Here is a 23,922-nt window from a genome sequence, read left to right on the forward strand (position 1 = left end):
TGGGGCCCCCAGGGGCCCTGCGGCACCCCCTACCGCCATCCTGTTCCTGGCGGGAGACCCGCCAGGAACAGGATGGCGGTAGGGGGTGTCAGAATCCCCATGGCGGCGGAGCGCGCTCCGCCGCCATGGAGGATTCTTAAGGGCAGCGGAAAACCGGCGGGAGACCGCCGGTTTTCCGAATCTGACCGCGGCCAAACCGCCGCGGTCAGAATGCCCTGCGGGGCACCGCCGGCCTGTCGGCGGTGCTCCCGCCGACCCTGGCCCCGGCGGTCTCAGACCGTCGGGGTCAGAATGACCCCCTTAATGTCCACCACTCTAGAGTAGTAAGATGTTCACTTCCTACAATCCCAAGTATTACCCATATGTCTGTACCACAATGACTCTGCTTGTCTTACCACCTCAAGAACCTCTTTGAAGAAACACTGTTGAGCCTTTGAGGATGGAGAACTGTGGTTAAATATCCACTGCAGGCATATTGTTAATGAAGCAGCTCGAAAAGGCTACTATATTCTCCAATCTGATCAGATCAGAAAAGTTGTTGGTGACGTTGCTGTAATAATAAAAGCCTCTATACCCATATCTGAAACTAATACAGTGGAAATGAGATGTGAAGTTCTTCCCATTTCAATGTAAGATGGAAAATACTTTGATGAACACGTCTGCTCATTTACTAACCACCAAGTTATCAAAGGTAGCCAGGGACATCAGCTAGTTTACCCTCAAACAGAAAAACATTGTACTGCTGGGAGGTCTCAGTCTTCGACTAGGGGGGCCCTTGACCCAGCCTACAATTTCAGGAACAACGTAGATGTGATTCTGACTGATTATGAACCCACACATCAAGCCGGACCTCTGTTAGGCAGTATGGTGACAGATTATAGAGGTTTGAATATCGTGATACAAAATGATTACAGCAAAAACATTTACAACCAAAATCTTGAGTGTTAAATATACTTATAGTTATATACGTAACAACACATTTATGTACCTTGTTGGTGTATATCATCAAGATACATACATATGGAGTTAGGAATACTAAATATATACAGACCTTTAAATATTAACCTCCATGATATTTTGGTTGTCGATATCTGTGCTACAGTGTTCTTGTAGCACAATATTTTTGTCAATAGTCTGGCATACAACCCTGATAGACCCTATGTGTACAACATCTAGCAATCTATCAACTAACTGGCTGCCTGATCTGATCACCTAGGTATAACTATCTACCTAGCCATATAGAACATAGCAAAGACCCAATTGAACAAAAAAGGCCATCACATAGAGAAGAAATTCAGGTTAGCTATATTAACACTCTTCATTCTACAAATATTCTGATCAGTAATCTTGATTCCCTGTGTTTTGCTTGAGGATTTCTGTATCACTCTGAATAAACATTTTGATCAATCTTGGCCAGCAGTGAAAAGCAAATGAACCACCAACCCCAGTCAAGAAGAAAACATATGGTTCATTGTCAAACTGCTTAAATCTAAACTTCAGGTCAGGCAATGCAATAGAAAATGGCGGCTATCTTATACCCCAGATCTAAAAATGCAATATAGCTGCCAAGTTACAGCCCAGAGAAACCCAAGGAAAAACAATATTTCCCAACAAGGATTTGTGAAAAGCCAAATATTTGGCATCTCAAATTCCTATTTTGTCAAACAGTAGAAGTATGTAATAACTTGTCAACCCTCTTTGAAGAAGAGATGCACAGCATTCATCTTCCGATAAACTCAGGAATAGTTCCTTTCAACCTACCTAGTAATCCAGGCAAGCCAAAAAGTAATTACTTCAATTTCTGTTGATTGGGAAAACAAAATATCCACTATGCATAGCAGTCATGAGTTGGGTTCTCCGGCTGACCTGTGCCTAGATAGGGTTATGACACTGCTCAAGCCCTGACTTTTAGGCCAGTTAATTTACTTTCTGAGAGTGGCCTTGTTTCCTTAGCCTAGAGATCAGCAATCGTTAACTCGTTATTGAAAAAACATAATTATCACCAAGGGAAATGAACAATACCTGCTTTGGGCAAGCTTGTGGTAAAGCTCTATTGCTTAACTGTGGATGTGCCGTCTTTCAAATCCTTTGTTCTGAGCTCCGGTGCCCTAAATTTAGGAATTGGGATGGTGGAATCTATATTTTACATATTATGTTATGTGCTTATTGATAAAGTCCAAGAAACGTAAAAGCTTCATGGAGCCATAGGGAAAAAATATAACTGCTAAAACCAAAAATTAAACTTTAAATCAGGGCCTACAGACTCAAGTTGCAAGTCCCTAAGAAAGGAGCCACTAAGGTCCGGCGCATCCTTGATTTAACATCCAGGTTTTACATTTCTTTCTGAAGCTTAATAGAGAAATTTATATGCACAAGAATAATGAAAGAGCATTCCAGGCTTTGAAGACCATGCGCAGCAAGAGGTTGGTTGCAGACATATCATAATACAATACTTCTTTACATTAAAAAAAACATAGAATTTCTATTAAAAAAAAGTTATAATGGAGTTATACCTGAAGAAGATAGTAAGATTTTAACTTAATGTAAAAAAAAAAAAAACTTACAAATACACTGAAAAGGCACTGCAGTTTAAAAAACAGTGCAATTCACAAGTTATACGAAACTGACATAAGTATGGCTGGCACTGCTGTGATGGTCTGCTTATGACCTCACAAATTACAACACTGGTTAGGTCCGAAATGTATGGTGTTGGAAGTTATGCTTGATGTGTCTAGGTAAGTGGGTTTGTTTTACATATCTTGAAGGAAGGTAATTGTTAGGATTGGAGACCTCCCACTAAAGTGTTCCAAAAAGCACATGGTGTAAAAAATAAATTAAAAAATAAAACTTTCTAAATAATAGCTATTAAACAATAATTTTCAAAAATACCCCCTGTCACTAACATTTGTATTTCATATTTATTTACCTTCGTTAAAGGTTATTTATTTTTCAATTAAGTTTACTTTTCAATATAAAACAAATAAAACATGAAGTCTACAAATTCTCTCTCACACACACATATTACCTACTTGTGGTTGCTAGTAGGTAGTTATAGTTAGCAGCTAGTTTCCATAGGAAAATCGTTTTTTGTTTTGCTGATAACTTTAGCGCCATTTGACAAATCTTAATGAAATTTTCAAAACTAGTTTACCACTCAGTTCAACTGCTGTCTTGAAAGTTTTGGGGTGATTTGTAAAGCGGGGGCCAAGAAAAAGGGGGCAGGGGTTCCCACAGCACATTTTATCCATGCAATTTCCCAAAGGGATTTTGAACACAACTACAGCCAGAACCGCTGAACAGAATTACACCAAATCTGGCTTAAAGCTAGATCTTGGTCCAGAAAGATCTATTTTTGTGATTTGGTGTAAATCCGTTCAGGAGTTACTAAAAGGAAAATAAAAATAGATATCTGGGGAAACGAAGGGTCCGTGGACCCCAGAGATCTCAAGATGAGATCTGATTGGCTGCCACCACTTAAACCAGGAAGTGGTGACAGCCATCTTGGGACTCACTCAGCCCAGTCCCATAAAAAAGTAAAAATAAATAAACAAGGGGGCAGAGTAGGAATACCCTGACCCCCCTAGGCCTTGTGTTGGGATTCCACAGGGACCCTGCCAGGACCAAAAAAATTGTTTTCAAAGTTTTGCGGGGAATTTGCAGAGGATTCCATGCTTGTTTTATATTTTGTCCCCCGGGTAAGCCAGCCCCGGGGGTGAATATTGTTTTCTTATATACGGGAAGGACCACAATGTGCCCCCTCTCCCCAGGCCAATTTCGGTGCCAGAAACCCCATTCGCCAGGGCCCAGCTGAATGTGACATTGGGGAGGGGAGGAGAGGAGACCCCATAGGAGGCTATGCGGCCCCCCTTCCAGAGCTGTTAATGGCCTTGGGAACCCCATCTCCCAAGACCAGGCTCCTGCTATGTCCCAAGGCACCCACCCTCGGGAAATAGCAATTTCTCTGTCCAAGTGTTGGCAAGGAAACCTCTGTTTGCTCTTAATGTAATTTAAAGCAGGAAAAAAGCTCCTGACCGCTGGGAGTGGATTTGTCATCTGTTTCCCTGCCTGCTGTGAAGCGGGCAGGGAAACAGATTAAAAAATTGCTGCCACACAGAGGGAGCAGCATTTTTCTTCTGCTCTGTGCATGGGGGAGCAATGCCAGCTCCCCCATGGAGCTGGCATGGCTCACAGGAGGCATTCGGGCTCCCCCGCTGTGGCCCCCAACAAAAGGCACTGGGTGCCCTAGGTGGGGCCAGCACACCCACTATTGATGACTCCCTGGGTCCGAAATTGGCTGGGCAAAGGAGGCTGTGCACCCCCCTTCCCCTGCACTAAATGGCTGATCCCTGGGAATGGGTTCCCCGGGGACGGATTCGGCCTGGGGAGGGGAGACCACGCACCCCCCATCTCCTTTTCGTAACTGTACGGACCATAGGGGATGAGGTCTCCTGGGCTGAAAGTGGCCCAGGGAGGTGGGCTGCAGGGACACCTTCTCCTTCATTAATTGGCCAGGCCCTAATGAATGGGATCCCCTGGGCTGAAATTGGCCTAAGGAGGGGGGCTGCATGCCCCCTCCTAAATGATAAATTTAGAAATCCCCCTCCCCATGTACTGGATCGGCCCTGGGGGATGGGGTCCTCGGGCCGTAATGGGCTCTGCAAGTGGGGCTGTGTGCCCCCCCCTTCTGGATTGCCTGCATGTGGGGGACTGGCCACAGGGCCTAGCCACAGGCCATGCCCTATGTCCGACTACCTGGTTGGAGGATGTGTCACAACAAAGCTGTGTTCTTTGCTTGTTTCTTCGCTCTCTCCACCTGCTGACCTCGACTCCTCGCTCCTGAAGAATACTACTGTTGGATTCCAGATTCTTTTTTTTTTTTTTTCAATCCTTTGAAGTCTTTGTCCCGGAAGCAGAATTTTTTTTTAACCCCTTCAGCTTTTTCCTTCTGAGAATGTGGCAGTTTTCAAGGGCACCAGCCTACCACATATTCCTGTGTGTGGTGACATTGTGGAAACAATTGTTTTTCGTTTGGACATTGGAAGACCTGGTCCTGGAATACCAGAAAGCTTCCTGACCAGAATAGACATCCTTATGGCTGTAGTAACTTTAGATGTGTATTTTCCAAATTGCAATGGTGTGACTCTTTTATTGTGTATTTTTTGTATTAGCATGTCCCTCTCAATCACCTCCTTAAATTTCCACAAACCACACCTATTTGGTAGTAACTATATCCCAGTTTCCCATCACTCTCCCTAGTCTCTCCCACCTTTACTATAAAGAAGAATACTTACATGTGTAGAGAGCTGCACTACTATGGAGGAGATCTCAATGAAGAAAAAATAGGAGAGGCAAATTTTGTGAATTGCATTTTGTAGCATTTGAATAGCACGGATTTGCATATTACAAAATGCAGTTTGTAGATTGGGCCTAAAGAGTGGGGTGACAATAGTGATGGAGTGAATATCCTTGCATCTTAATCACTTAGATAACTCATCAAATAGCACTCCCACTGGTCAGATGAACCTTTTGATTGTCGACTTGAACCATAAAAAAGGAGCTTGCATTAGTAATACATTTAAAATACAATGAAAGCAGTGTGGCTCGACAGAAATGACAGAGGATGATGTTCAAACCATGACAGTTTTATTACCAGTTTGGTCAAATCACAATCCAAATCAGTTAACAAAGGGTCAGTAGAAATATCACAAGAGCATACATATTAAAGTGATCATACAATTCACATTTGTATATTGTGATGAAATGATGCAAAATATAATCACATAAGAGTGGCAAAATACCAAATATAAATGATTCATAGAGGAACTTCCCCATTCTAAATGAAGCACAAACAGGCAAAGGGATTTTTATGAGTAATGTGGCAGCATCAGTTGAACTAAATTCAAGGGACATGGAAGAAGTAAAAGTGCTCGAGCATGAAGCTCAACACTGGGCAGGGGAAATCAGCACAGTGGAGAAGAGCATCCCCTTCTTGCAGTGAATTCAGGACAGACTCTGCTAGACTATACGAAGGGACAGATATTTAAAGCAGTTAAGAAATGTCTGGAAGACTCTCTATATCTGTTTGCACCAAACAGACCAATCCAGAGACATTGTTCTCTGGGGGTAGATAGACTTTAATTTCCCAGCTCTTAACAATGGAGTATGCAGCTGCACAGCCTTGGATGTAACATCTGTCTGGGCTGCCTGGTACAATAATCTTTCCTCCACATCTCATTATCCATGTCCGAGGCTAATATGTAATTAATAATTATCTACCTGTCAGTCTAGTAAGTAAACAAAAAGTCTATTCTAACTTAATGAATGCAATGATAAGACACCTGCAAAGGATAGTAAAGCAAGACACGTAAAGCATTGCAATAAAATTAAATTCATGTTACTGTGGACTGGTTTACACTTTAGGCCAATGTTAAATTCAAAATGGCTTCTAAACTAATACAGTTACCTTAAACAAATACAGTGATTGCACTTAAAGAGGTATACAGTGTTCCATTTAATATGGATATATTGATTATAGTTCTGCTAGATATATGAAAGGCATCTCATGAAGGGAAATATAGCCATCTACAACACTTGGTTAATATGTGGCTCATGGATTAATACAGTTGAACACACGTTGAGTATTTAAACTGCATGTAAAGAGGTGGCACTCTAGATTACGCTGCTCCAATGGTACCCCCGTGGAATTCCTCAGTTCAGCCATACCACCGTAAAAAGATGGCAACTAGGAGGACATGTTGGGTTCACCCCGAAAGGAAACACCTAAACCACCTTAAGAAATGCTTTGATACAAGTGATCCTGTGAAGCGACTGGAAAGGGGACAATTGTGATGAGCAGTGTTGAATAAGGCTAATAGATCAAAACGGACCAAAATCGCAGTTTCTCCCTTACCTGCAACATGCAAGGTTTATTCCAAGAATGCAACCGTCATTCTGCCAGTATCAAAATGTGTCAAATTGTTATTAATGTATTCGCTGTTGAAATACCACCGCCTTCTCCATAACTTTGGGGAGCAATAGTAGACCTTAGATGTGACAAGCATGTTTTATTCCTTTTAGATCCAATGAAGCTTTCTTTATTAAAAGTGTAAAGGCAACTTTTTTCGAGCTTCTCGGAACAATCCATGTGCCCAATTATTGAGTGATGAATTTAGTCACACTGGGTGCTTAGCATCTAGAGCTGGCAATCCTTTTCAAGGCATGTAATTTTCAGTGTGTCGAATAAAGAGATAATTTAAGTCTCTGTGATATCTTATATGAAGAATTATCTTATCTTATTTTATAAAGCGCATGGCTACCATCAGGCTTCCCTGCGCTGTGAGTCTGTCTGAATATCCAACAGTCAGCAATGAGTTCATCTAGTTGGGATAGAACCAGGTTTGCAGACTTTTCCTAAATTTGACTTCATTTAGCTCTGTTCTCAACAAAGTTGGTGGTGTGTTCTTCAGATAAGAAAAGGATCTTCCACCCCATTTGGCCTTCTAAATGGAGGGACTAATAGGAGGCTCCTGTTGGAGGATCTTAAGGTTGTACTCAGATTATATATATATAATCACTGAAGGTGTGGGGTAGTCGGGAACCAGAGGTAAGACTGGGTCAGTCTTATATCGGTGTCCAGTATTAGTTAGGTTGCTTAGAGTCCTAAAGCAGGGGAGTCAATGTTGGAGAATATCCAGGCAGGGGGGGTGCTGTGTTGTCCTACAGGGGAAGGGGGAATTTCCCTTACGGACTAGGTGGTCTCACACACATAATAGTGTCATGCTTCATCATATGACCACCTGTCATGCTTCATCAATGGGTGACCAACATGTTTCTGCCCTCACAAGGTGCTGGTAGGTCAGGGGCATTCGTCAGGGTCGGAGCACACGCAGTAAGTGGAGTGCTCAAAGTGGATAATGAATGTCCTACCTGAACGGGTAGTTCACGGTGGGGTAGGTCAAAGGTTAGGGGGCGATTTGCCTCTGGTCTGGCTAATGCCGGGGAGGGGTTTTCCCTTGTAGTCACACTCACTCCAAAGGGAATACCATGGGGGGTACCTACATGCCGGAGCAGGGCTCCGACCCTGACGAATGCCCCTGACCTACCAGCACCTTGTGAGGGCAGAAACATGTTGGTCACCCATTGATGAAGCATGACAGGTGGTCATATGATGAAGCATGAGTTCCAAATCCTGGGGGAATTTCCAAAGAAGGGGTTCTTCATGGAGGATGTATTATTTAACACTGGAATTGTTAGAAAAAGAAGAGCTTTGATCCAAGAAGTCCTGTATTTTTAAGAGAAAAAACAAAAATAGATACTTGGTGGTTCCAGCGGGTAGCTGTTTTAGGTCAGTCAGGATTGGAGATATATGGTTCCATTTCCTGCTCCAAGTGATTACTGACAAATGGAACATAACTGGGATGGCCTTTACACTTCCTTTTGCAAATTGTCGACTAACCAGATGTTGCAGCAGGAGGAAATCAAAACTTAAAAATGCTGCGGATATAACACAGCTTGTAAAATTAAACCTTTGTGGTATATAGAGTTTATCTTGATTGATTGTCTATCCTCTTTTATCCTGAAAGAAACAGAACAATTTTAAACACTCTAGGTTTAAAATCACTGTGTGGTATGTGTTTTTTGTATTTCCATGCTAACAATCATATACAATGCTCTCACTTTGATCTCATGACTCAAACGTACAATTTTACAGTAAATAATCACTCAGTTCTTCCTATAAGTACAGTGAGTGTTTTTTTTTTTTTTTTTTAAACAACAGTGTGAACTGAATCATAAAGTCAAAGATCTTTGTTTTGGCTTTCTACCTAAATTTGTCATTTCCTGCAACAAGTTGGCATTTTTTGTTATTTTTCTATTGAGTCAGCGAGTACAAAAACCAAAATACTTTAAGCAATTCCAGCAACAAAGTCTTGACTTCCTATTGAGATATCATAAATGTTAGAAATGGGGTCTTTGGTTGGCAGTTAGGTTACCCCCTGCCAAACAAGGACCCTCACTCTAGTCAGGGTAAAAGGGAATCACCCTGGGCTAACCCCTGCTTTCCCTCTTGGTAGCTTGGCAGGAGCAAAAAGGCTTAACTTCAGAGAGCTAGGTGTAAAGTATTTGTACCAACACACATAGTAACTCAATGAAAACACTACAAAATGACACAACACAGGTTTGGGAAAATAGAAAATATGTATCTAAACAAAACAAGACCAAAACAACAAAAATCCACAATACACAAGTCAAGTTATCAATAAAAATACAAAACGAGTCTTCATGTTAGCGTGAAAATGTACCTTTGGCGAGTCCAAAATAACCCCGCACAAGCGAGTGTGCGTCAAAAGGGCTTGCGAAGCGTCGATATCACTCACGAGCGAGACCTTGCGTCATTTCTCCTTTAGTCGGGTCGGTGTGCGTTGTTTCTTCTCTCTGCAGGAGAGCAAAGCGTCGATCCGGTCAGCACTCTGGGGTCCGGGCAGGCCTTGCGTCGTTTTTGAACACCCAACGAACATCTTCTAGTCAGAGGTTAGGTATCCTTGCACAGCTTCTTAATGATCCTATGTCAAGTATAAACATATTCACTTAAAACATGTACACAGTGGTACATTATTGCTGCAAAAAACTGCTTTGTATTCATGAGATAAGGTACTGACCACACCACCCACATTAATATAAATTCTTTCTGCAAGGAGCCGCAGCGCACCTTGCAGAGAACAAATGTATTTCAGCTGAAGTATTTCAAAGGAAAGGTACCTTACATATAACAGTGTACTGGGTCAGGTCTGGATTACAGAAACCAGAATGAGACGGGCATAGTAATGCTAACATGTATTTTGGACTGTACGTTATGCAACTGGTTTGTATGTTGCACATATTTTCCTTACCTCTAGTTACAATTTGAAGGCACAAGAAGATAAAGTGATTTCATCAGAATGGCATGATTTTTGGTCAAGTGCTAAAAGTGAGATTAGAACCTAGGTCTCCAGTTTCCAAAGCCAGAGTTTGAAAGTAGACTCCAATAGAAGTGGATTTGTGCAGAAAGAATGAATGAGATGTGGCCAGGGAATGGCAAGGCTGTTTTGGTATCTTAATAGGTGAATTTCTCAGGTTTTGTAACCGAAGTAGGACCTTTATATGGGCATTTTGTTTTTTTTTAGAAAATCAAGTGATATGTAATGTCTTTACTTTCATTTTGTTAATGAGCATTGCTCCGATCTTATAGGAATGACTGTCACTAGGCAGCTTAATTGTAAGTCAAGTAAGGTTACTTACTACAGAGCAGACTTCAATATGATCTTGAAGGGCTGATGACTTTCTGGGAGATGAGTTTTCACATGGTACTATGGTTAGCATAGCTGTGTTGTATTGCGGGTATTCGAAATGCTCTGTTTAATATCTTCTGTTGGATGTTAGTCTTTTCTGTGGACACAATGCTGTGTAAATAATGCAAAATCATTGATTGCTTTACATGCTTAAAATGATATGTTCCAAGGAGGACCGTCCAATCAGCAATTACAAATCTTATCTGCGTTCCAAAATTTCAGAAAAAAAGACAGGGTGGTCGAGCTATTATGGTCAGATTAGCTCAACTCTGGAATAAATTATCAGTCCCTTTAAGATCTGCTGCTGACCTACTGTAGTTCAAGAAATCTGTAAAAACCTGGTGTTTCCTATGTAAGTAGCATTTGCTGATCGGGCTCTTCACAATAGCAGTCTGTTCTTTGTCTAAATAGAGGTCCAGCACCAGGATATCTGTATGGTGATGGTGCACTCTTTAAGTATTATAAATAAATAAATTAGAGAAATATGGAATCCAGGTTATGGCCTTCCTCATGTGTTGACACAAGTAGAATGACTCTCTTCTTACAATGAGCACACCCAAGGTTTGTTGAGAAATGAAATCCCTTATTTAATTTCAACCTGTATAAGAAATGGCGAGTCAGCCGCACAGAATTGGTCCAGATGATGTAAAACAAATCTGTCAGATCATCTAGCCCTCTTTATTTCTTGGGGTTTCATAGGCCAAGCACCACAAAAACGTCTATCCATGCTTTTTTTTTTTAAACGCTGTAGAGAAAGTTGTGCCAATTCAGTTCTCATTTATTGTGCAAGTATTTACTACCAAACTTTATATGAACATAATGTAATACTTAATCTCCGTTTTAGTCTTTAGATATTTACAGTGGTAATCTCCAATCCATTTAAAGCATGTTGCTCTTCATTATTGGGTGGACAGATATACTGTCCGAAGTTCTATGGAGGAAACAAGGGCAGTTTCAAGAATAACATCTGGGGCTGATCGTGTTAGAGGCAAGTGCATGCACAATACGACGTGATGCGCAGTAACTCCTGTATGATCAGAAAAGAAGCCAAACAGTTCTATACACATGTGACAGAAACGTTATGCCCATTTAAACACATATATAAGTGCCAAGAGCTTATGTCTGTAAAGTAAAAGTATATGTAAAGAAAGATCCTGGTAGTAATGTTGTGAGTAGGATGATTCCCTCTTAATAGTGAATTTGCACTGTTTTGGAAGCACACTGAGGGCCTTATTACAACCCTGATGGTCTGAAGACGGCCAGTGTTGCAGTGGCAGTCAGACCACCGCCAATGTGGCTGTCCGACTGCCACATTATGACCATGGCGGTTGTGCCACGGTCGGACCGCCAGCACCGCCAGTTTTTCTCTATAGGAGGGGCTGGCACTGCTGGTGGTCCTAGTCCATCAGAGCCGCGCTGCATGCAGCGTCGCCCTGTAGATTACGACCCCCTTTTCCGCCAGCGGTTACATGCCGGTCCGAGGGTGCTAGTGCACCCTGCACACAAAAGCATTGCCGCCGGCTCTATTATGAGCCAGAGACAATGCTGTTGGGCATTTCCGGCTGGGCCAGTGGGTGTAAACATTGTTTCTGCCCGCTGAACCAGTGGGAAACTCTTAATAGGGCCTGCAGGAAGGCAGCTGCACTGGCGGCAACCTGCCCGTCAGGACTTCGGCAGACGGAAAAGCCCATCCGCTGGCTGAAGTCATAATGACCCCTGAGTGTTTGGTGTAATGGCTTGGTGAAGCACACCATCAAAAATTACTGACTAGATATGTAATAAGGCACCCCGTTGTACTCTCCTCTATCACAGACTACCTAAAGTAGGAAGTAATGAGCGCATGACGATCATGCCAGGCTGCGGCACAGATGACCCCTTTTTCTGAAGGCATCGCAACAACACTGAGTAGTGTGCTACGGCCTCAGGATCAGGCATATTGATGATCCTGCTAGGATCTGGACAAAAGCATATGCCATATGTTATACTGCGAAACACAAGTATCATAAAATGTACAAAAAAACAAGACATTAGCAATACACTTTGGAGAAGAAAAAACACAGTCCCCTTCCATATTTCAAGCCAATGCAGTCTGGCTTCTGTGGATTGAATCTGAACCTGGTCCTTCAACAGGGCAAAACTCACCATGTACTTACCTCAAACTATGTACATACGTTGTGTACCTACACCTATGTATTTTCTAGTTTGTTGTCATGAGCAACCACCCATACCTGAAAAATATCAATATGACATTTTCCATTCCGCAAGAGTTTTTAACTAAGTTCGCACATCATGAGCAAAATTACGTGTAATTAGGCAAAATGCAAATCTGTCATTTCTTGGTATATTTTAGTGCAAGATATGTCAATTGTTGATGTAAGGATGTATTCTGGCTAACAAAAAATTTAGTGCAAAAAAAAAAAAAGCATTGTGACCAACAGCCACTTCCATTCTTTTGTTCCTCCGTGTTTGCAGTAAATTTTCACTGTGAATGGCTCTTTCGAAGTGAAATTTTACCACCAATGGTGTGTAATTATATGAAGAGGCAAAATGGCATAATTTCAGGAATTGCGCAACAACCATTGCACAAAGCTTTTGAAAATACATGATATATGTTGGCTTACATTACATTACGCCCAAGCTTATTTTGAAGCCATGCCTACAGTTTTTGAAAAATAATTTAAATTAGAAAAACAGGCACAATATCACTTTTAGTTTGGGGGTGGTTAGTACTAACATGCCCTCATCCGTTCATCATTTACCCTTTTGCTTACAAACTCATCCCAGTAGTTTTTAGGGTCGAGCCTGTGTTGCATGCGCTCGCGCATGCGTTTCGCAGTGAGACTCTTATGTATTTAGAAAAGGGCTCGGAGCCCTGTCAACTTCACGTCAGTGATTTTTATTGGTTGGTGGGCTCCCCTAATAAAATCTGCTTGCTTTCATTAGTCGAAGGCACGCATATGTCATGCCTTTTCCGGTGGCTAGCCCTCCTCCAGCGCAGCGACCAAGTACAGAAAACATAAGAGGCTCGCTGTTTTCCATCGGGCTCATGGACTTTTTTTCCTCTAATTTACGAGCCCGATCTCGCTTGGCAGAAGTCGAGCGCTTTACATACTTGATTTCACTTTTTCGGGTTATGTACATAAATGCACTTTTGCACGATAGGTGAAAAGTCGGGTTAGGAGTTTACATCGCGATCAGCTCTAACATGAGCAAACGTGAGACCCGATGCATTGTAAATGCTTGTTTTTGGTGGGGATGGCCTATGGGAAGTAAATAAATCGAGCAAGTATCCTACTTTATGTGAGAGATGTTTCACATGTTCACTGAAATCAAGGATTTCAAGAGTTGACAGGCTGTCTTTATGGGCCCCATATTTATTTCCAATTTGGCAGTCTCCTGGAATTAACATTTTCCCAACAGATTTCAGTAATTTTTCCAGAAGTAGCTGGAAATCTTCCAATTTTTTTTAATATGTTCCTGGGATCTGAATAATACTGCAATTTGTTTGGGAGAACGCCAACACTGCTGCACCTCATACTAAAGTGTTCAAATAAGGTTGAGTCCTGGGATGGTATTTCTTTGCACTAGGAACCTCAGGGTACATCAGGCACCCTTTTATAAGTGTTCTTTTATGAAGACTCGGCAGGCTTTGTGCCATCCACCCTGTTGTCAAAGGAATTTATAAACAACATTTCTGTAACTCATGGAATTGTTGTGTTTGCACAAGCAGGAGGAAACACATCCTGGACTTGTTCTTAAATGCTGAGCATGCATTAATTTGTGTTTTTATGTGAGAAAACAGTAAATTAAATTAGAATGCATTGATAATTTCTTCGTGTATTAACACTCTGAAACTAAACACACCCCACTATCTAAAAAACAAATTCAGGCAGCGATAGACACCTTCGCAGCACCTACAATATCACACTGGAGAAACTGAGTTTCCACAAAGCCCACACAAACATGCTCCCTTTAGGGTTTTGTGCCAAAGATCTGGAATGAAATTCTTTTAATTATCAGGCATGCCCCATCGCTCACAAATTTAAAAAACAACATGAAAAATCTCCTCTTCGCACTGCTGGCCACTGTGTGAACCTCCGTACTGTGTCAAATACAGATGCCCAATGGTATTCCTCCAACTTTGAGCTCCACGAAAAACCTTTGAATGGCTAGTTACAGAGTAGTATATAATCACAACTTTGCAAATGTATACTTGCTGTAGTCCTGAACCCCATTCTGCCCCTACTTATTGAAATGGTGTATGATTGTGTTCTCCTTTGCATTGCAAATTGGTAAACATCTACGTCCGTATATTCTACGTAAAGGGTTCTAACATCATCTTGGATCATGTCAGCGCTATGGAAACACCACTATGCATAAATACATTTAACGCATTACAAACGTGTTGGCACGGAGAACATATTCTACCACTTAAGGGCAATAATACAGATATAAGGAAACTGGTTAGCAGTTCTAATCGAGGTGTAGTGCTGTAGCATTTGGTGGGCCGTTCTGCACCTATTTGTAGATACGTTTCACAAGTAACATCTCTTTTGCCAAATTGTGCAACAGTACTAATGGTTTTAGTTCATGGAAATGTTACAACTAGTACAATTAGGAAATGTTGGATGCAGCAGTGTTAGAAGGAATAATAGAAGGACTCTCAGATACTGATGTTGGTTTCCTTTTCCTGAAGTGAGCAAAATTAGGGACTGGGCCCAGTTTGGTTTAGAAGGATTCAAATTTTCAGAGTGCGTCCTTAAATTTATAACAGTGTTTAGTTTTTCGGAACCTGTGCATCTCCAGTCTAAGTAGGCTCCTACTGCTGAGTATGTGACTGCCTCATAGGACTGGGAGGTTTTATTTGCTAAGTTAACATAATATTTTAAATGGCATTGTCAGCTTCAATACGGAAACAATGAGGAGCATATCATAAGTTATGTTACATGTTAAACTTGTTGAGAATTTTATGTTGGGTTCGTTGTGTTAGAAGGTTTTGAGCAGCTCCAAAGCAACAAGTATCAGAGGCACTGGAAAAACGAAATTGTACTGTTGGGTGTCACTATGAGACCGTTTTATGATGATCTGGACCCCCACGCCTACAGCCACAGGGGTCAGATTTCCAACCATCTCGTGCAAGAACTCAGTCCAGTGCACCAATGCAAATTAGAAATTGAGTTGGCCTGCGACCCATACATGACCCTCTGGCTGTACAATGGAGTAAGCGTTTTCTGGTCATGATCAGTCTCACTAGATGAGTTCAGGGACACAATGGTACGCCAAACGTTCTTTTGTAAATGTAAAAATAGCGCTAAGAAACAGGGGATGAACTCTAAAATTTGTATTTTTAAAGCTGAAGCCTAGTGCATAACATATGAACTGTAACCACACACAATGAGAGAATAAGTGCAGCAATGCATGACATGAGCAGTGAAAACAATATGAAGATTCCAAACATGGTTAGTAAATTCCTAGCATTCTATCACCATACCACTACTTCTAAGCACTATGCTAAATTTTAGCAGGAGCTGAAAATAACAAACCTATAAATTGAGTTTCTTAAAATGGATCACACAGAATACCTTCTCTCTGTAAAACAATAGCTGTTTAGCATTCTTTATCACAGCTTTTGTACGGGAATGATAAGTAGTGCTAGGCAGAAGGGCTCTTCTCTGCATTCTCCGGAGCAGTCATTGACTGAGGATGGTTGTCACTGCAAACTGGCGTGGCCTCTGGCTTGACAGTTTGAGGCAAAGCCCCCTCAATTAATTGTCAGATACCTGGGTTTTTATAATATCAAATCTGATAATATCTGGTCACTGATTTTATCTTCTATTAATAAAATAGTACTTGGAGACACTGAAGCATATACACGACTAAACAAATATGGTGATAACATTTATCATATCGATTTACATCTAGATAATATGCTCCTATAACTAAAACAATAAAAAATAGCTCAGCTTCCACTGCAAGCATCCATGACAACAATCCTAACAAAAACAATAATGATATGTCAACCTACACAGGAGGCAGACATGATTCTAACGCTTCTGCACCTGTCTAAGACTTCACACTGTCTACTAACAGAAATCAACCAATTTTCAAGCAGACTCCTGATGAAACTAATACAAGTCTAAATGGCCCTGGCACAGTCTTCCCAACATTTCATTGCAATCTGGTACCCTCCTGTGGTCATTTGTGGAAATATTGTATGGCTGTTGTTCAAATGGCCTTAAGGTAGCACCCACCCATTTAGCATTAAGGGATACAAGTATGCATTTAGCGAAACCAGACACTATTCTCTTTCCATAGTTGTATTGTGTAAGAAATTGGGTTACTGGTTGAGGGGAATGAAACCCTACTCGAGCAGGAACCACAGTCCTCATCAGGGTGAAGTCACAAGTAAACCCTAAATTAACCTGTGCTCAACCCTCGGTAGCTTGGCAGTCAGGCTTAACTCGGAGGCAACATGTAAAGGATTTGTGCAACATTTCAAACAGTAACACAGCGAAAACGCACCACAAAAGAATCCCACTTCAGATTTAGGAAAATAGAGTGATTTTTAATAAATAAAACAAGACCAAAATGCCAAAAATCCAATCACTAGAACTTGAGATATGTAGAGTTTATGATTTCAGTAAAAATAGAAATAAAAAGAACAAAGCACCAACTGTGGAAATCTGGTTGTGCCAGATTCAGACAACGTCACAAGTTTAGGCCAACTGCATTGGTGCACAGGCCCACTACAGGAACCCACTCAAGGATCCTGTCCAGAAGGGGTTGCGATGAAAAGTTCGGCGTCAAGGATGGGTGGCATAGTCCAGGTGATGGGTTTGTTCTGAGGAGCTGTGAGGCTGCGATGCAAGAAGCTGTGTCGTCGTCATGGCAGCCGTCAACAAGATATTTGCAATGCAAGGCCTGCATCAGAAAAGCTTTGCATAGGTAGGGGTTCTGATGTGGACTGCAGGGTCGATGCAGATTCATTGCAGCAGAGGCAATGTGTTGGTTCCGCTCTGGGGTTGTGTTGCGGAGCAGAGGAAATGCATCTGTTTTGCTGGATCCACAGATCATCTGGAAGGGCATTTCCAAGCCCACTTCCAAGAGTCCAGGACTGGGGTGGTACCACTTGGCAAGGAAGGACTCACAGATGGCAGAGTCCAGGTGCTGGGTTCAAGGTTGTTGGAGCCTTCTGTCGCTCAGGCTCTGGTTAGGAGGACAACCAGCTTGCTCCTGGAGTCACGTTAGCCTCCTGGATTCAACAGATGCAGGTCCAGTCCTTCTCACCCAGGCAAGAGGGCCACAGGTCAGCACAGCAGGGAAGTAGCCCCTCAGAGCAGTAGTCCAGCAGAATGGCAGTCCTTTCAGCAGCACAATAGTCCTTCCTGGTGGAGTATCCACTGGTCCAGAAATGTATTAAAGATTTAGTGTCTGAGGTCTAATATTTATACCCAGTTCTGCCTTTAGGAGAAGCTTTTAGAGGTTTCCCTTTGAAGTCCACAGTCATCCTGCTGTTCCTGTCTTGGCTTCAGACTAACTATGGAGGCTATGCAGCCCTTTGTGTGGAGGCAGGACATAGCCTGTTCAAGTGTAAGTACGGCTGTGCCCAGATCCTTCCTCCCAACCTGCCAGTGATGGCCCATCCAGGCACACCTAAGCTCCACATTGTGTGTGTGTTGCCCTAAGTGGGACGGGTATGCCCAGACAAAGGTCCAAAACACACTGTGTCACTAGAACCAAGCTGTACCCAATTAATGACCCTTATAATTGGAAAAAAAACGATCCTGGGTTGCCTCTGTTCTGCTTCAGGGAGGATCTGCCTTGGCAATTCTGGCTGGATTGTTAATGACTGGAACAGGGTCAAGACTGATTTGCATTTAGCTGTGCCAAACTGAGACGGCATGGTGTAAAAAATAATGAAGGAGTGGGATGCAGCTGAGTGATTATCAGTGGCTGAGATTAATTCAAGCATTCCATCGATCACTCTTTTGTATGCTAATTGTGCAGCCCCACTAGTAGCATTTAAGTTAGAAGCCCTGGGTACATGTACTACCACTTTATTAGTGAGTTTAAGTAGATAACTAATGCCAGTCGGTATAAGTCAATGTTACCTTGTTTTAAGGAACGAGCACATGCACTTTAGCACTGGTCAGCGGTGGTAAAGTGTGCAGAGTCCTAAGGCCAGCAAAAACAAGATCAGCAAAAGTAGAGAAGGAAGGCAAACAGTTTTGGGATGACCCTGCAGAGAAGGCCAGGTCCAACAAATTGATATTAGTGCCGATACAACTATTGGTTGTTCATAGGGGCTTATTTTTGTATTCTATGTATGATGTCTAGCTGCTGTTTCTATCCTGCATGTGAATCCACTCTTTCTGGAGCTAAAATATCGTGCTGAAGGTGGATCTATATATGAACACTAATTGACCCGAAAAGGTGAATTAAGAGTTTTTGAAAGCGCGCATGCTTTGCAGAAATAGGACTTTCCCCTTAATTTTTAAATAGATTAATTCAAAACGAAAAGCAAGCACATCAAAGATTTGGAACAACGAGTTTCAAAATTACAATTTTGGGAAATATTTCAGAAGAAAAATAATAATAACAGAAATAAATCCATTAAAATACAATAACAAGCACTCCCAAAGCCAGCAGGCCTGGCCTTGGAAAGCTGGTGTGACGGTTGTTACTTTTTTTTTGTTTTGGTGCAAGCAAGGACCACAGAAATGAAAGGGAAAAATAAAAAAATCTGCAATCACCCAAAGGCTGACACCTTATTCATTAATTAAAAAGGGAAAACTGCTGTTTTACTAGTGATTTTGTCTTATAAGACAGTATTATTATTATTTTTATTATTATTATTATTGTTGTTGTTGTTGTCAGAATGGCGGCAAAAATAAATCAAACCTACCCATGCGCTCGAATCGTAGCTGCCTGCAATGTTACCTCATTCTGTAGGCCGTGGTGGACAGAAGCACAATGCAAATGATAATTTAACAGAACATTTCAACATTGGTGTGTTATGTATGATTGTTGGATGACACGGTAGTCTGGCGAAGAAAAGAATGAACAGGGAAATGTGTCATCAGGCCAGGATCAGGGCCCAGGTAGAGATAGAACATTTTGTAGAAGTGCAGGTCGTGCTCTCATTTGTAAGGTTAAAGACGATGGGACACTGGCAGGTGATGTGAATGCCTGAGGAATGGGTGCGGTTGCCCCCCCCTCTCTCCCCCCGGAGGCCCCGATAATAGCAAATCATTGTTTAAATGGTAAGTAAGAGAAAGTGATTCAACCTCACCTTGGCAGAAATACCAATGTGCATCAGAAGATAGTACGAAATGACTAGTGCACATACATACAAACAAGGAATGTCAGTAAACAGAACATGGAAATAAAATGCAAAGCCATAGCAGACCCATTAATGAGAATAACTCTTTTCACATTTTGGAAAATTCTACTGTATTGTTGCAAACGTTTTTTCCTTTTTCAATGCCAAAGAGACATTTAAAATGTAATTAATTAAAATGTACTGCTTTTCTAGGTTTTAATTTCTGCATTTAACCACAGACTAATAATAATTTCTGCAAAATACAGCTGAACTAGTCATGTGCTATGTTTGAATGATCTCAGGCAAGGCCCTGTTCCTCTTCTGTTTTGAAATGCTCCAAGTTACCTGCCTCCCAGTGTCTTATTCTACTCTCTTCACCATTGTGTTGTTTCAGACTCTCGACCTATCACCGGCTGCGGAAGCTCTTAAAACACCACGCCTACATCACCTGGCCCGAAGATCCCACCCAGGCGGAGTCCTTCTGGGTGAAGCTTCGAGCAGAGCTGGACTCTCAGCAGACCCGAGAGCAAGCCATGCAGCTTGGCATCACCATATGACGTTGGACCACAGTTTCAGGACTGGAAAGCCCATTGCTCAACATTGACACTCGGGAGGTTACTGGAGTGTTATCCATCAATGTTATCATGGAGCGCAGACTTTATTTGTAATGTGCAAAGACTTCGGAATTTGGGTAGCTTTGATCAATGACATAACATCTTGCAAACTTAACTGGTTTGTACCTATAGCATTTGTTATGCAGGAGACTCTCAAAACCATCGCCTTCAGTAAACATCTCATTTGGATTAATGATTCCTTCTTGATGACTATGGAATCCGCAAGTTGAAAATAACTTTAATGCTGTGCAGTTGACAAGACCGTCTTTGAATAGTGCAGTCATGATCAAGGAAGCAGGTGCAGTTTATTGGCTACAATGCATTCTTTGGATTAGGGTTCGAGTCACAGCTTTGGCACTTGACTGACATTTGTGCGTTTCTTCTTGGCAAATATCTCAATCGCCCTGTGCGATGTAACAAAATTTATTTGTTAAATTCAAATGTAAATATATGAAATGTTATTGTGTTAATTCCAAGATGCATAATCCAACCCCCCAACAATGTGCATCGCACCATGCTCTATGGATACAAATCTTCATGAGCATTGCCTGTTATGTGAGCACCACAGCAGCAAACCACTGTATCATAATTCCATTCTCTGTCTTTAAGTACATTTACATCTAAGAAACGTTTGTTGTCTATGATGTTGCTCGTTAGTACAGTTCTCAAAATTTACAGATTTTCTAAAATAGATGCGACTAGTGAGAAAAAAAATTATGTATATGCCCTGCAAATTCTTTTTCATAATGCAACCTGCATGAATACATTGCCAGACTTAATGGCTATTTTCAAGTCTGGACTATACCCTACAGTACAGGTAAGTGAGGGCCTTACTGGACTTGAAATGTCTCCAAACCTAGTGGTGTGTTGTAGCTGCAGTCAGGCCAAAGTTTGCGGTCCCATTAAAATATTAAAGATTCAAGAATTCGTAGAGTGTGTTAAATATAACGAATTTCTTGCCAATTTATACACCATATGTTAGATGTATGTAAGATGGTGAGTAAAACAAAAGGTGAAAATCACATTTATTTTGCTGTAATGAACAATGGAAAAAATATATTTCCCATGATCATCTGCGCAAAGAAAGATTCCAACAGGAATGGTAGGTGAAGGGATTTATTCAGTTCTTGATTAAGTGATATCCTATGTTTATGGAATTTGTAGACCTTGAACTACCAGCCCTACAATGGTATCTTGACACTAAAAAATAAATCAAAGATTCCAGACAGTCTGATTGATTCAGGAGAGACGCCAGAACAATAACCAACCACCAGCCTACGCTTTGAGGTGACAGACAGGTTTTTAAAGCTTTCTTAAACTTAAGAAAATTGCTCTCTTTCCTGAGGTAGTTTATTTCACTTTACTGCAGCAGTCGAAGAGAAAGCTCGACCTCCAAGTAAAGACCAATGTAACCTTGATACCACTAATAAAGATTGGGCAGCTCTTAAACGACAAAAAGGTTACCACCAGCTGAAGATATACTTTACGACAGAACAGCTGGATGAATAAACCACTTTATGCACAAGGCACATGGATTTAAATGTACTACCTTCTCTTAATGGTAGCCGGTAAAGGAAGCAAGAGTCTGTAAATTGTGATCTCTAGCCATCAGACCCAGAGCCAGCTTGGCCGCATAGCTTTGAGTTGACTGTAGTTTGTGAATCACATAAACTGCAGAACCCGAGGTAAAATGCATTGCAATCATCCAGCTGAGCTGATATTGATACATTTAGAATCCCCACCTCTTGTGAGAAAGAGAGTAGGCACAGAATTTTCCTCAAGGTTTGCAGCTGAAAGAGGTCAGGCTTGACAACATGCTTAACCTGATTGCGTAAGTTTAATATCAAGATTTTTCACACAAGAACAGGTATTGGTTGCCGGCCCAAAGACGAAGGCCAACATGGAGTAGCCCTCAAAGGACAGAGAATCTTTGTCTAGCTCCTGTTCAGCTTCAGATGATTATTGAAAATCCACTGTTTAACATGTGACAAACCAGTGCAAATCTTAGTAGTCATGTCACTCAGATCGTTAATGCTCTTGGGGCGCCATTGTCAAAGTATAAAGATCAAACCCATGAAAGCAGGTCAGATCAGTCATATTATTATATATATATATATATCTGGTGACAACATCTGTGAGTACTGCTTTCAGTGGTATCTATACAGTCCACTGGGCACGAACAGTCCACAGTATCTACAGAGTTGTTTGATCTGTTTGTTTAATTTGGGCTGCCTGTTTTCTATGGTCATGTGGACTTGGCCAATATTGTTTAATCAAGAAAATGTAAAATAAAATAATTTGGTTGTTGAAACTTATTAAGATTAGTAGTAATATCCACCACCTGCTCCCACATGAACAGTTGTTCACCTTTCTCTGCCAGATACCCAGATCCGTTGGAGACATTTAAACAGGCTCTCCACGCCGTCATGCCCACACTTGTTGTCAAACTTAACCTCCTAATACAACCATCACCATAATCCAACTTCAGCTTCCAGCACATAAAGCTCTTCTCATTTTCTTTGCTCCTAGCTGCACAACTGAGATCAATTTCTCCCCCAGCATTTTCCTCTCATAAATCACCTCTAAAATCACTATCAGAAACACTGTTAGGACCCTCTTTATAGCCCATTTTGCTCCTGTACACTTCTTTTTCTCCCTCCCAATCTTTGCAACTCACTTTCTTCAACTGTGGCAGTGACATCCATAGTTACATCCACATGACAGCACTACAGCTGCATCGAAGGAACACTGCATCATAACTACTATATTGTTTTGAACAGTAAATTGCAAGGCGCAACATTGTCATAAAGTATAAATTGAAAAATAGTGTAACAATTTATTTAAAACTGATTACAAATGGTATACTAAGGTGACTTCTACAAAAAAAATATATATATATATATATTTATATAAATATATTCATGAAAGGAAAAATGCATGGTAATGTAGTGACCGATGATAAGTGGAGGCGATGTGTCAACTCGCAATATAGTGGGACACCATATTGTAAAATACAACCTACCCAGCTTTTTTCTAAAAACCTCCTAATCCAGCCCCTTTGATTACCAGGACCTCACATACTGTCTCCTAGCGTGTTGATAACTGGATAGCTAAACATTTATTGAAACTAAATTTAATAAGTACTAATGTGCTGGTGGTTGGCAGTTACCCTTCAATCTGAGCACCAGTAAGCTGGCCATTACAATAGTGAATTGTCCAGCATTTATTGAAACCACCCACTATCATTGGACAATTATCTCTCTACATGAAGACACCTGGTGACATGAAGATCTACAATTCCACAAAAAACGTAAATTCTACTTGTGTAGACTCTATTGTGATGTATAATGTCAACTCTGCTTCCATCCTTTTTCACTGCTGAACTACCTACTACTTTTTCTTTTCCTTTGTCTCGCTTCCCTTTACTTGCCCCTCGTCCTTGACCCTACCATCTGCTCGTTTTTGCCTATAACGTGTCCTTACCTCCATCCCCAATATCCCTGTTTCTTCAACATTTGCACCTTTCTCTCCCTTTTCACCCTCTATTTTCTTATTCCACCTTCCCTTGCTCCCTATTCTTTCCGTCTTTCTCCCTGTTGTGGCTCGCATCTTTGATTATCTGTCATCTCTCCCTTGTCTCAAACCCCTTTTTCCTACAAAG

General features: G+C 41.4%; 1 protein-coding gene across 1 annotated transcript in view; it reads left to right on the forward strand.

Annotated features, from left to right (window-relative positions):
- The window catches only part of LOC138246263 (toll-like receptor 13), a 103,347-nt gene extending 80,794 nt beyond the window's left edge, over positions 1 to 22,553 (forward strand). Inside the window, exon 3 of the mRNA XM_069200690.1 lies at positions 20,042 to 22,553. Coding sequence (XP_069056791.1) covers positions 20,042 to 20,204 — 163 coding nt within the window. The 3' untranslated portion in view covers positions 20,205 to 22,553. The remainder of the gene's footprint in view (positions 1 to 20,041) is intronic.
- The last annotated feature ends 1,369 nt before the right edge of the window (positions 22,554 to 23,922 follow it).

Source organism: Pleurodeles waltl, chromosome 7 (genome assembly GCF_031143425.1).
Source record: "Pleurodeles waltl isolate 20211129_DDA chromosome 7, aPleWal1.hap1.20221129, whole genome shotgun sequence".
Taxonomy (NCBI): domain Eukaryota; kingdom Metazoa; phylum Chordata; class Amphibia; order Caudata; family Salamandridae; genus Pleurodeles; species Pleurodeles waltl.